The 13669-nt window shown below is 44.4% G+C and overlaps 1 protein-coding gene across 4 annotated transcripts in view; it reads right to left on the bottom strand.

The window, feature by feature from the left end:
* The window catches only part of CNOT1 (CCR4-NOT transcription complex subunit 1), a 185816-nt gene that overhangs the window by 86839 nt on the left and 85308 nt on the right, over window positions 1-13669 (bottom strand). For 3 of the 4 annotated variants that reach the window (XM_081963630.1, XM_081963627.1, XM_081963629.1), the window contains exons 15-19: window positions 12596-12718; window positions 12190-12341; window positions 2813-2963; window positions 1134-1338; window positions 23-166 (exon numbers count right to left, since the gene is read on the bottom strand). In XM_081963630.1, the coding sequence (XP_081819756.1) occupies window positions 23-166; window positions 1134-1338; window positions 2813-2963; window positions 12190-12341; window positions 12596-12718 (775 nt within the window). The remainder of the gene's footprint in view (window positions 1-22; window positions 167-1133; window positions 1339-2812; window positions 2964-12189; window positions 12342-12595; window positions 12719-13669) is intronic. The other variant, XM_081963628.1, reaches the window with a different exon arrangement.

Raw genomic sequence — 13669 nt, 5'->3', positions numbered from 1 at the left:
ATAATCAAACATCACCACTTACAAGGTTTCACCTTACTCTGCTGGAATGTGGGCTGGTTCAGTCCTGATGTGTTCAGCTTTCTTGGCACAAATGGGTCATTATTCACTGCAGGGAGACCAAGGTTCCCAGTTCCAATACCCAGACTACTTGTTGTGAGACCACCTACTGAAAAAAGAAAATTATTATCTCTGACTTTAGAACAGTATATTTATCCCTGAAAAGGCCAACTGTTGATTGATTGACATTATGTATGTATGTATGTATGTATGTATGTATGTATGTATGTATGTAACAACCCCTGGTATGCCTAAATATGGGAGGAAGCTCACTACTCCCTCTTTCTGTTCTTCGGCTCATCACAGAAGACCATGCAGGCAGAAAACCATATTTTTATTTTTAATGTTGCCTTTTTATATTTTTGTGTTGTATTTGTACTGATAAATAAAGGGAGACTAGTATAGATCTATTTTGAGCTATTTCAAATCCCAGTAAGGGTATGGCTAGCTGATGAGAGCTAATTAGCTCAAAATAGATCTATACTAGTCTCCCTTTATTTATTTATCAGTACAAATACAACACACAGACACACATATATGCTGGTTTTGTTGTATTCGGGTCTTTTCCCGTGTAAGATTGAGATTGTCTTTGCAACGTTTCGGCAAGATCTCACTTGCCATCTTCAAGCTTGGGCTTAAAATGGAAATGGAGCTGCCGTCTTTCTGTAAATCTTGGTGGGAGGGGATGGGGTGCTGGCTTTGTTTCAGTAAGTGGAATGATTGGTTGTGTGGTTGTATCATGATTGGTAGATTGGTGCTGATTGGTGCTGGCTGTGTGTGCATTGTTGTTTTGTATTGTAACGGCTTGGGTGGTGGGTGGTGTTCGTTTGTTGGCTAGGGCTGGTTTCCAGATGTTTGGTAGGCGGGAGGTATCATCACGTTTATTCATGTTGTGGGGGTGTTTCTCTATTTCGATGGCTTCCATAATTATTCTCTTGTTGAGGTGTTCTGTTTTGGAGATTAACTTGGCTCCTTCAAAGTTGATTTCATGTCCTGTGGCTTTAAGGTGCTGGAAAAGGGAGGAAGTTTTTCTTTTTTTCCAGAACGCAGTAGGAAAAAAAAGAAAAAAAGAGTACCTGGAAGTTGCGAAGAAAGCCCACCAATCCCGCTAAAAGGTGTGTTCTGGTTTTGTGTAGAAAGCGGTGGAAATGCTTTTGCTGGTGACTGAGGAGTACTAAAAGCAGAACTCAAGTTTGGAGGAAATCCAGGCACACTCTGGGTATGAGGAACTGTTGGGCCACCTAAACTGAGAGATGCCATCCCAGCAGCAAGTGGATCAATCTGACAAGAATAAAACATCAAGGAAAAGAAAACAGTTATTTATATATTTGTATCAAATGGTTTATCATCTTTATTTAGATCACACCTGTCAAATCAGTAACATTTTGCATCAAATCCTAACATGATAGGTCTGTTCCTACCAACGTAAGAAGAATCATGAAGATCAGATCCGAAAGCCCATCTGGAGTGGCCTTTTGTTCCCCAAATGCCAATCATCAGCTCTGAAAAGCTAAAAAATCAACTGGAGTTTTGCCTACAAAACTGGAAATTAGATGATACACAGAATGGCCCTAAAGACTGAAGGTAGTCTATGCTCTGAGACTAGAAAGAGTCAGGACATAAAAACACAATAAGCAGAGGTAGTCAGGAAGCACACACAGCAGAGCTATCTGGAGAGGGAAAATGCCATAAGACAAAGTGAACTTGGAATTGAAAGTGTACATAAATTAAAGCATAAATAAAGGACAGCTGGTGGAAAGCAATGAGTTTGAGCGGCCTCTGAACATATCAGGACAATAAATAAGAGTGAAGTCACTTTATCCATCAAAGAGACACTTCTGCAGAATTCTGCTGAGGGCTCTTTTAGATTATAAATTAACTGTCAACTCTCAAAATGACTTTAGCTGAAGCCATATTTTTTTTACTTCGTTTCTTAGTTGCCATACATATGGGGGGAGGGGAACTAAAGGATGTGGGGTGATTTCCTCCCAGATGCCAGATATAACAGCGCTAAGGCCCTGAGAATCACTATTGTCTCAATGTAACCTCGCAACAGCTGGAGGGAGCAGCCGAGCAGCCTGCCATCCACCTGGTTGGTTAACATGACCAGTGACACTAGGGGGGGAGGGGGTAATTATAACAAAACCTTGGAAATATTTAAAGTTGATTTCACATTTGAATGTGCCAATATGATGTACCCAATATAAAATGGATCTTTGAGAAAATCCACAGCCTCAGAGTTCTGAATTCATTCCGCCCATTACTTGGAACCATGACATTACCATGCAAGACAACTATCTTCCAACTGACCATAATGTTCAGTACTTCAGCATGGCCTTACTGCAGATAAGTTTCTCAAAACATACGCCCAGACTCCTATCTTTCTTTCATTTATTTTTTTCTTTTAATCAGTAGAACAGAGCCAAATACAATATTTAGAGAATAAATAATGAAAGGGCACATAAATCTATCTGTGAGTGCAGTCCTAGGGTTGTTCCTTGCTTTTTCAAAGAGCAGTTCAGCTTGAGAGCCAAAGAGCCCGATTATCACAAGCCCTTACAATCTAGCACTGATGCTTGGCCTGAGAAGCTGTAAAGGGCTAATCAGGTTCAAAGGCTGTGCTTAACCTGCAAGGTAACATTCACCATGCCAAGAAAACAGGATGAACTCTTTTTGAATGAGACTGAATTCTGCACACCGAAAAACCAATAGGCAAAAGAACTATTTATCTGCTGCTTTCATGCTTGCTACATACCTGCACAGGGGAGATGGCATCCAGGCTGCTAGCACTGGGGGGACGTCCTTTGGGCATCACGCCGGGTGGTGGCTGTCTGGCTTTGTTCACTACATTGCTGCAGTTGGCTACCATGGTGAGAATAGTTTCCGACAGCTCTTGTGATACACTTCTAATGGAGAAACCAAGTCATTTTTACTTATAATTACCAGAAAGTCAGTTTGTTTTAGTACTGTTCCAAAACTACATTTCGTCCTGGCTATAAACATAGCTAGATGGAAAGGCTAGCAAATTCTCTATCTTATTTATTTATTTAGTATATGGCAAATACATGGACTTAAGTAGTTCAAATGTTAACGTCCAGTCCACTCTGCAATTCAAGTACAGGATAGTCGATGTAGAAAAAAATCAGATATTGGGCTGGTATAAGCTCTGGACATTCGGACACAATGAGGCAGATATTTTGTCGAGTAGCACCACAATCACATGGAGGGGTAGAGACAAGACCCCACTTAAACAATAAGTCCTGGCAGACACTGTGTTGGGTACAGATTGTGTTCAGAGTGGCGAGGAAGGTCAAAACCTGGCACCTTTTGCGTAACTGCCGGGACTAAGAGTCAGGGGTTCTATGAAGATGTCTGTCTGCCTTAGAACTGGCTTGTTTGAGCTTAGATCACTTTCTCCCAATGCATTCTAATATCCTCTTGTATAACTGAGGGACAAAAAGCTCAACATATTTTAACAGTTTTTTTTCCAGCAAGCAAAAGCTGAAGGACATAAAAGAATCTCAAAGATAGGCCTGCAGTTATATTCCTTTTTAGGATCTTTGGCCTGCCACTCTCTCTATTATTTCATTATGCTGTTTCATTAGTGTAGTAATTGGGAGGGGAAATAGAAAGGAGTAGAATTGTGGAATGTGTTGTTTTCATTCCTTTCTAGAAGCCCAAGGTCATCTTTTCTCTCTGCACCTCTGCATCTGACTGGAACCAGCTGGGTGGAGATGCCAGCCAGGCTGAAGAAGATTGGACCATGTGATGGATTTATGGCTTCCGACCCGGGCACAGCACGGAGACGGCCTTGGTCGCGTTGGTGGATGATCTCTGGAGGGCCAGAGATAGGGGTTGTTCCTCTATCCTGGTCCTATTAGACCTCTCGGCGGCTTTTGATACCATCGACCATGGTATCCTGTTGCACCGACTGGAGGGGTTGGGGGTTCGAGGCACCGTTTTGCGGTGGTTCGGCTCCTACCTCTCCGGCCAGACGCAACGTGTGTTGGCAGGGGAGCAGAGGTCGACCCTAAGTCCCCTCACTTGCGGGGTGCCACAGGGGTCGGTCCTCTCGCCACTCCTGTTCAACACATACATGAAGCCGCTGGGCGAGATCATTCGTGGTTTCGGGGTGGGATATCATCTGTACGCTGATGATACCCAGCTGTACATTTCCACCCCGAACCACCCCAACGAGGCTGTCGAAGTGATGTCCCGGTGCTTGGAAGCCGTACGGGTCTGGATGGATGGCAACCAACTCAAGCTCAACCCCTCCAAGACGGAGTGGCTGTGGGTTCCGGCCCCCCGGTTCAACCAATTGCTTCCATCTTTGGCCATTGGGGGCGTACAACTGGCCCCCGTGGAGCGGGCGCGCAATTTGGGCGTCCTCCTGGATGCCCGGCTGTCCATGGATGACCATGTGACAGCCGTGGCAAGGGGGGCGTTCCACCAGGTTCGCCTGGTGCGCCAATTGCGCCCCCTATTGAACCGGGATGCCTTACGCACAGTCACTCATGCGCTGGTGACGTCTCGCCTGGACTACTTTAATGCTCTCTACATGGGGCTTCCCTTGAGATGCACTCGGAGACTGCAGTTGGTCCAGAATGCGGCCGCGCGGGTGATTATGGGGAGTACAAGGTACTCCCATGTGACACCTCTCCTGCGCGAGCTGCACTGGCTTCCTGTGGTCTATCGGGAGCGTTTCAAGGTTCTGATTACGATCTTTAAAGCGCTCCATGGCACAGGACCTAGCTACCTGCGGGATCGCATCCTGCCCCATACATCCCTACGACCAATTCGCTCGCACAGAGAGGGACTTCTCCAGGTGCCGTCTACCAAACAGTGTCGGGGGGCGACGCCTAGGAGCAGAGCCTTCTCTGTGACGGGCCCAGCCCTGTGGAGTGACCTCCCCCCTGATATCAGGACTACCTCTGACCTCCGCTCCTTCCGTGCAAAGCTCAAGACCCACCTCTTCCAATTAGCTGGCCTGGCTCAACCATAGTTTTACCTTATCGCTCCTGACGGTTTTTTTTAAATCTTGTAATTTAATTGAGGGTGTTTTAAATTGTCAATTTTAAATTCTATTTTATATATTTGTTACCTCCTCCATGTATATGTGTACGTACGTGTATGTGTTTATTTTTATCTGTATATGTATTGTTCATTTGTATATTTTATGTGCTTTTATTGTACGCCGCCCCGAGTCCTTTAGGAGAGGGTGCGGCTAACAAATAAAAATTTATTATTATTATTATTATTATTATTATTATTATTATTATTATTATTATTATTATTATTATTACTACTACTACTACTACTACTACTACTACTACTACTACTACTATACGATTGTATCACAGCGGCCAGTTGATTCGCCGGATTTGGCATTGATTACTAGTCGGGCCCCACCCAGGGGCCTAGGACGTCGTAACGTATTTTCGTAATATACGTGCAGATCCAAGCAGTGCAGCTTTTTGCATTTGACTGATGGTGATTTTGTCAAGTTTTAACTGTTTTAAATGTAATTCCAGTGCTTATTATTATTATTATTATTATTATTATTATTATTATTATTATTATTATTATTATTATTATTATTATTATTATTATTATTATTATTATGGGTGTGGGGATAAGATCATGAACTTTGAACTGGGTGGAATCCCAGGAAGCTTTTAAATTTGGGATTCCACAGATGTGCCAACATGTCTGTCTTATTACATTGGAACTTTAAGGATAGCTCTGCCTTGGACTCTGATTTAATTCTGCACGATATTTGACATTATCCCAAATCTCCTTTTAAAATAAATCACCAGCAACCTCCCTGCATGGGGGCTGGCGAGGGGTGCTGATTTCCCAACGTTGACAGACCGGGTTAGCATAAAATATCAGCAAACAATTATGAGAAAGCCTTTTGAGATTAGAAGCTGAGATGAGACGCTTCTCTGCAAATCTTCAAAGTGCAAAGGAATTTCTGTTTGAAAAATTATAGCATCTGGAAGAATGCAGTGGGAGAAAGATTCTACACACAGCTGGAAGCGACAAGATGTTTGGAATCCCAGACCAACCTCTTCGGCCAAACGTGAGTCAATCTCCCCCCACCCCACCTTCACTAGTGAAAGCTGCAATGGACTAGAGGACTGGAGTGGAGATAATTACTCCTTCCAAACAGCGATAAATGAAATGACCCATTACCCTGCAACTGAGGTGAAAACAGATTCCCTATCAAAATGGGAATATCAAAGCAGACAGCAAGAAGGGATTTGGCCAGCATCTTTCACTTGCCAACCACAAATTGGGCTGCAACCAGTGAATGAAGCACCACCAGATTGGGTTTTTTCCCCAGAGTATGGATGGATAAGATTCCACTGGGCACCTCCTTTGCCATCAACATGGGAAAATCCTCCAAGCCAGCAGAGGGCACCTACTTGGCCCATAACTCCTCCTAGCCAACAGAAGGATCCTTGGCACATAAACCTCCCTAGCCAGCCATTGTTGGTTGAGCTGCAACCTGTGAATCAGGCAACCCCGGGATGGGTCTTAACCCCAGGTCATGGATGGGAGGGATGCCAGAGGGCACCTGCCCTCCCTCAGCAGATGGCACCATGGCAGAAAACTGGGCAGTGGCCAACCAAGGGATTGACCTCCCCACCGGTTCCAGTCTCCCCTGCAATGCCCCAACAGGTTCTTACCCCACCTTCCCATAGAGAAGCAATCTCGACAATGGAAGAAGTGATTACCAAAGGGAGGCCTGCAGGTTGGATGGCGGGACAATGTGCACCTGCAATACCCCAACAGGTTCTTATCCCACCTTCCTACAGAGAAGCAATCTCGACAATGGAAGAAGGGTTTACTAAAGGGAGGCCTGCAGGATGGATGGCAGGACAACGTGCACCTGCAATGCCCCAAAAGGTTCTTACCCCACCTTCCTACGGAGAAGCAATCTCCACAAGGGAAGAATGGTTTACCAAGGGGGAAGCTGCAAGATGGAAGGCAGTCCAATGTGATGAGACGGTTCCTAAATTTACAGATGTAACTAAGTTCCATTCCTCGTGGGGGCCAATAAAATGCCACCACTGCTGTCAACTTGGCCACAGAGCGTCAGAGTACTTGGCTCCAGCCCCAATGCCACAAACGTGTGCACCAACCGCCATAGCGGTAAGAAGAAGGCCCCAGATGCCACCAGAAAAGAGTCATCTGGGCCACCAACCTCTGGAAGAGGATCCCCAACTTAAGGTGACGAAGTGTCCTACCAAAGGGGAGGCAACTTTGTTGCCTTGATTTAATTTCCACCCCAGAGACCTCCAGGAGCCTCTTCAAACAATTTTTTTCCCCTGGATATGGAATGCTTTGATCCACTCATCTGCTTTGGTCTTGAACTAAACAACTTATTCTCCTTTGGATCTGCCTGTTTGGTGGTCTCTACCGGCTGTGCTTTCCCACGGACTGTCAGGCCTGTAGTTCTGTTCCTTTTAGGATCTTTGGCCTGCCACACTTTTTATTAATTTCTTATGCTGTTTCATTAGTGTAGTAGTTGGGAGGGGGGAATAGAAAGGAGTAGGATTGTGGAATGCATTGCTATGGTTCTTTTTAGAAGCTCAAGGTCGTCTTTTGTCTCCGTACCTCGACACCTGACCGGAAGCAGAGGGGTGTACATGCCAGCGTGGAAGATGAAGATTGGACCAGGTGATGAATTATGGGGTGTGGGGATAGATAATGAACTTTCAACTGGGTGAACCCACAGGATGTACATTAGAGTTGAAATTTCACAGCATAATGCCAACATGTCTGTCTTATTAAATTGGAGTTTTAAGGATAACTTTGCCTTGGATAATGATTTAATTCTGTATGATATTTGGAACGCTGACACGGACACCATTCCCTGTATAGAACAATAACTATCTCCGAGCTTCATGATGGGTCCAAAAAGATTACCATCTGGAAAGGCCTCATCGGCCCCGACATCTTGTATGTCCAGCCCCATTGCCCACCAGTCACATTTGGGGTCTTTTTTACAACCTAAAGCCCCTAAAGAGAGTTCAAAGGATTTCTCTACTCAGCAGATGCTTCAGGCCCTCTTAAAGGGACAAGATGAAATGAAAAAACAGCTGCAGGACTTAAATGACCAGTTCAGAGAGACACCAAAAAAAAACTACACAGAATGAGCAGCGGATAGGTGTACTGGAGGAGGGTGCGGTTGGGATGAGGAGCGGCCTGGAGGCAATCCAAAGGGGGAATGTAGAATTTGAGAATCAAGTGATAAAAACGGAATTTGAAAGGATGTCTTTTTTTCTTAGGTTTCAAAATTTACCTGAAGTCGAAAATGAAGATCTTAAAGAGATGATGACCACAATGTTAGCAGAATATATTAACAGAGATAAACAGCTTGGGTGGGATATTGACTTGATTTATAGGATTAATTCAGCCTATGCAAGAACACATAATGTTCCAAGGGAAGTTCATGTTAAATTTCTTAGAAAAACCACAAGAGATGAGGTTCTAGGAGCTCAAAGGGGAGAACCATTAAAATATAAGGATAAAGAAATAACCATTCTTAAGCAGATCCCAAAGAAAGTAAGAGATAAGAGAAGGAAATATTCCTTCTTAGCAAAACAATTATATAATAATGGGATTTGGTTTAAGTGGTTGTTACCAGAAGGCATGTTGATTTTTTGGGAGTGCAGTAGAATTAGAATTAACACAGTTGCGGAAGCAGAGGCTTTCATGAAAAAACATACTGCTCTATTAGGTGATGTGGCGGAACCTACACAAGATACAAAGCAGGGAGGGGCTGAGGCTCTGCCAGTGGACGGGGGGGGGGGGGGAAGAGGAGACAACAAGAAGACTCAGATCACAAAAGTGAATTGAAACACTATTCCAAATGTTACAATGTATTTTCAAGGAAGTGACAAAAGTAAAATGATTGAAACATACTGATGATTTGGTGTTAAACTTAAAACTGCTAATATCTATGTAAATGTTCATAGTTTTTTATTTTTCCTTTTTGTAAAAGTTGCAAGACCCGGGGGGACTTCTCCCCCCCCCCGCACGATGTAGCTGTCAAAATGTTCCATAACCTCTTAACCCAGCATTGGCGAACCTTTTTTGGCTCGCGTGCCATAAGTGGGGGGAGTGCAGGGGGGTAGTGTGCGGGCGTGCCGCACCCATAATGCAATGCACAACCCCCCAGTGTGCATGTGCGCACTGGGGGGGGGGGTTGTGGTGCTCCCCACCATTTTTTGCATGCTTTTTTTTTGCCCTCCCCAGGCTCCAGAGGCTTTATAGGAGCCTGGGGAGGGCCAAAACAGCCTCCCCCGCCCGCCCCGAAAGCCCTCCGGAGGCTTGAGGGACCTTCAGTACACTTCCCTGAAGCCTCCGGAGCAGTCAAAACGACCCTCCGAGCAAACCGGAAGTCCGTTCCTGAACTTACGGTTTGCCCGTAGGGCGGGTTTTTTGCGCTTCGGAGGCTTCAGGGAAGCTCATGAAGCCTCCGGAGGGCCTTCAGGGGGGGGCAGGGAAGGCTCTTTTCGCCCTCCCCAGGCTCCTATAAAGACTCTGGAGCCTAGGGAGGGCGAAAAAGGGCTTTAGGAAAGGGTGCGCACATGCGCGCTGGCCAGCTAACAGGGCAGCGCTTCGTGTGCCCTGACAAATGGCTCCGCGTGCCACCTGTGGCACGCGTGCCATAGGTTCGCCATCACTGTCTTAACCTTTTTCCCTTGTAAAATTTTTTTTAAACCAATAAAAATTTTAAGAACAAAAAAAACAAAACAAAGGGGAGGCCTCGGAGGAGGGAATTGCTGAAGAACAAACGTGTGTACCAATCGCCACGGCGGTAAACAGAGGGCCCCAGATGCCACCACAGAAGAGTCATCTGGGCCAACAACCTCTGGAAGAGGATCCCCAACTTAAGTTGATGAAGTGTCCTAACAAGGGGGAGGCCTCGGAGGAGGAAAAGGGCAAACAATCTCTGGAGGAGGATCCCCAACTTAAGGTGACAAAGAGTCCTACCAAGGGGGAGGCCTCGGAGGGGGGAAAGCCGAAACGACCTCTGGAAGAGGATCCTCAACTTAAGGTGACGAAAAGTCCTACCAAGGGGGAGGCCTCGGAGGAGGAAAAAGGCCAACCAGGGATGATTGAATCCAAGAGCCCAGAACCTGTAGCAGAGAGCCCTAACCATGGGAAGAGGTCACAATGGACTTCATTGTGGAACTCCCAGTTCCACCAGGTTCGCCTGGTGCGCCAATTGCGACCCCTTTTGGACCGGGGGGCCCTGCGCACAGTCACTCACGCGCTGGTGACGTCTCGCCTGGACTACTGTAACGCTCTCTACATGGGGCTCCCCTTGAGGTGCGCCCGGAGACTGCAGTTGGTCCAGAATGCAGCCGCCCGGGTAATTATGGGGAGATCGAGGTTCTCCCATATAACACCTCTCCTGCGCGAGCTGCACTGGCTTCCTGTGGCCTACCGGGTGCGCTTCAAGGTGTTAGTTACCATCTTCAAAGCGCTCCATGGCATAGGGCCTAGTTATCTGCGGGATCGTGTCCTGCCCCATACATCCCTGCGGCCCATTCGCTCACACAGAGAGGGTCTCCTCCGGGTGCCGTCCTCTAGAGATTGTCAGAGGGCAGTGCCCAGGAGTAGGTCCTTCTCTGTGGCGGGCCCTACCCTTTGGAACGACCTCCCCCCAGACATTAGGACAACAACCGATCTCCGCTCCTTCCGCAGTAAACTGAAGACCCACCTGTTTCGGCTAGCCGGCCTGGCATAACTCGACAACTTTTCCACCCCTTGGTCATTTTTAATTGTTAATGTTAGTTTTTAAACTTTTAATGTTATTGGGGTTTTAACTTTATTGAGTATTGTAATTTATTTATTTATTTTTTACCTCCTCTGTATGACACTGTTCTGACTGTTGCTTGTGTACGTCGCCCCAAGTCCCTGTGGGGAGAGGGGGCGACTAATAAGTTCAAATAAATAAATAATAAATAAATAAGATTTTACTAAAGGGGAAACAAAATTGGTTTTGTATATGGTCACAGCAGCTAGGTTGTTGATTGCGCAACATTGGAAGAAAGATTTTTTACCGACAATTGGTCAATGGACTCAGAAGGTGGCGGGGTTCGCCGAAATGGCAAAAATGTCAGCTTTCTTAAAAGGTCAGAAGCAGGAGAATTATACACAGGAATGGGTAAAATGGATTGATTACATACAGAATAAATACCAGACTAGGAAGTACTATGTAGCCTTTAGGTAAGAATGTTTAGACTGATAGATGATCAGAGTAAATAATATATGGGATGCTTGGAATTGTTAGAGCGGTGTATAGCAGAAGTCAGGGGGGTGGGTTTGAGTGGGAGGTGGGGGAGGGTTAGGGTGGAGGGCGGGGCAATATATATGTATAAATAAACCAGAAGATGGGATTAATGAAATATTGTTATTTTTAGAGAAATTTATATTATGAGTTATATATGTTAAATTAGCTTAGAAGATGGGATTAATGTGCTATTGTTACTTTAAGAGAAACTTATATTGTGATTGTTGGGAGAAGAGGGGGTACAATATGTGAACAAGTAATTTACTTTAAGACGGGGGGGGGAAGGGAGGGAGGGGGTAAAGTATTTGGTATAATATTTGAATGAGAATTTTTGTGTGGGGGTGGCTGGGGGGAGGGGAGGGGCATAGTATCTGTATGTGATTTATACTGTATGGGGGGGGGGGGTTAAAAGGGGGAAAATTTGTCTGTATAAAACTTTTTCAATAAAAAAAAACCCTTGGTGTGTCTTATACTCCGAAAAATATGGTACCCAAGAAATAATGATGAATCCATTTTGATCCTGTAATATATAAATTTTAAACGTAGATCCAATATGGGATATATAAATAGAAGAAAATATCATTTATTGGTTTAAGACAAATAATATTTTGCATATAACAATGTTAAAGATTATCCATGTGTTCTATATTTAAAATTCATACCTCTTTTCAACTTGCTATTTGTCCACAAAGTTCTTACCTCAACCTTATTAACCAAGTGGATCAGTAGCTGAGCCACAGAATATCACACTGAACTCCCTCTCCTCTGCTTTAGCCCCTAAACAGACATTATTTTAAAGATAACCATAATTTGTTTACCCAGCACAAGCCTGAAGGCAAGCTAGCATTGTTGCTAGGGTCTCCGGTGGAAGTTGAGCACTTTTGGGCTGGTCTTTCTCTGGAGCAAGACCACCCAAGATAGAGGGACATCTTCTTTTCAAGAAAGTCATACAAGCTTGGATGAAAGGCTCCTAAGGAGGAGAAGTGCAAAGCTGTAAGAGATGCATATAGTATCACAAAAATAGTTTCATATTTATAAAAAAATAAAGAAAGGCAGGAAATAAATAAATAAATAAATAAATAAATAAAGTAGATAAGCATTGAGTGAGTTAAAGTTCAACACATTTAAGGTCATACTTTGCACACATGAACAGGACACTTTAAAATAAGCAACGGTTTTCATCAGAAAACAATTTGCAGAATGAATTAAGAAAACCCTACTTACCCCATGCTCCCGAATTTTATCTGTGAGCCATTTGTCTAGTTTGAGGTATTCCCGCCGAGAGGCAAGGGCAGCAAGGTCAATAACAAAGGCAAATGGAGTACCATTCAGCAGCATAGACAATGCCTAAAGAAAAAAAAAGCTGCTAGTCCATATGGCAAGCCTGACTTCTCTACTAGCCTTCTTGTAGTGGTATGCAAATTCATTTCCACTGCACAACATTTGTGGTGGAAGAAAGCAACATGTGGAAGTTCCTTGGGAATCCTAAAAAATAGCAGGGTGAATGTAGGGTGTGTGGTAGAGAAATGAATGGCCCCAGGAAGGCCATGCCTGCTGAAGACGGAAAGGTGCTCAGAAGCAGAAAACTAGTCATCCTCCTAATTTTTCCTTCACCTGAAACAATCGTCGTCTTCAGCATCACAACTGGTGACTATATCCTTCTAGTTCAGATTTACCATTGTTTCACCCTGGACCAGGAACTGCAGGTATTTTGATGACTGGATGGAGCGTTCAATAATATTGGAATATACTGAATATTTGAAAGCTAATATACTGGAAGAAGAGCTAATAGTTTGTAAATACCATCTCACAAAGTACTAATTAACAATTAATTAATTAGTAGAATAACTTGCCTCCAGAAGTTGTGAATGTCGAACAATGGAAGTTTTTAAGAAGAGATTGGACAACCATTTGTCTGAAATGTTATAGGGTTTCCTGCCTGAGCAAAGCGTTAGACTAGAAGACCTCCAAGGTACCTTCCAACTATCCTATCTTATCCTACCCTACCCTACATTACCCATATAACCACTAATGGGCTATTCTAAATAATAAGCAATGGACTAGAAGATCTCCAAAGTAAATATAATTATCTGAGAACTGAGGTACCCAACATCAATGTATTATATTATGGCTACCTAGATTCTCTTGCACAAACTGGGGAATAGTTTGGCTTGAGAGCAGCTTAAGTGCAGGGCTGTCTCTCCCCAGATGTATCTACCTATCCCATTAGATCCAGGAGGCCATGGTCTGTATCCAATCTACCAGGGAAGCAGATTCAGGATGAGATCTTTCCTTCTG

Source organism: Natrix helvetica, assembly GCF_964273705.1.
Source record: "Natrix helvetica genome assembly, chromosome: 10".
Taxonomy (NCBI): Eukaryota; Metazoa; Chordata; class Lepidosauria; order Squamata; family Natricidae; genus Natrix; species Natrix helvetica.
The sequence above is the reverse complement of the archived record's forward strand: the minus strand, read 5'-3'. Positions and strand labels throughout refer to the sequence as shown.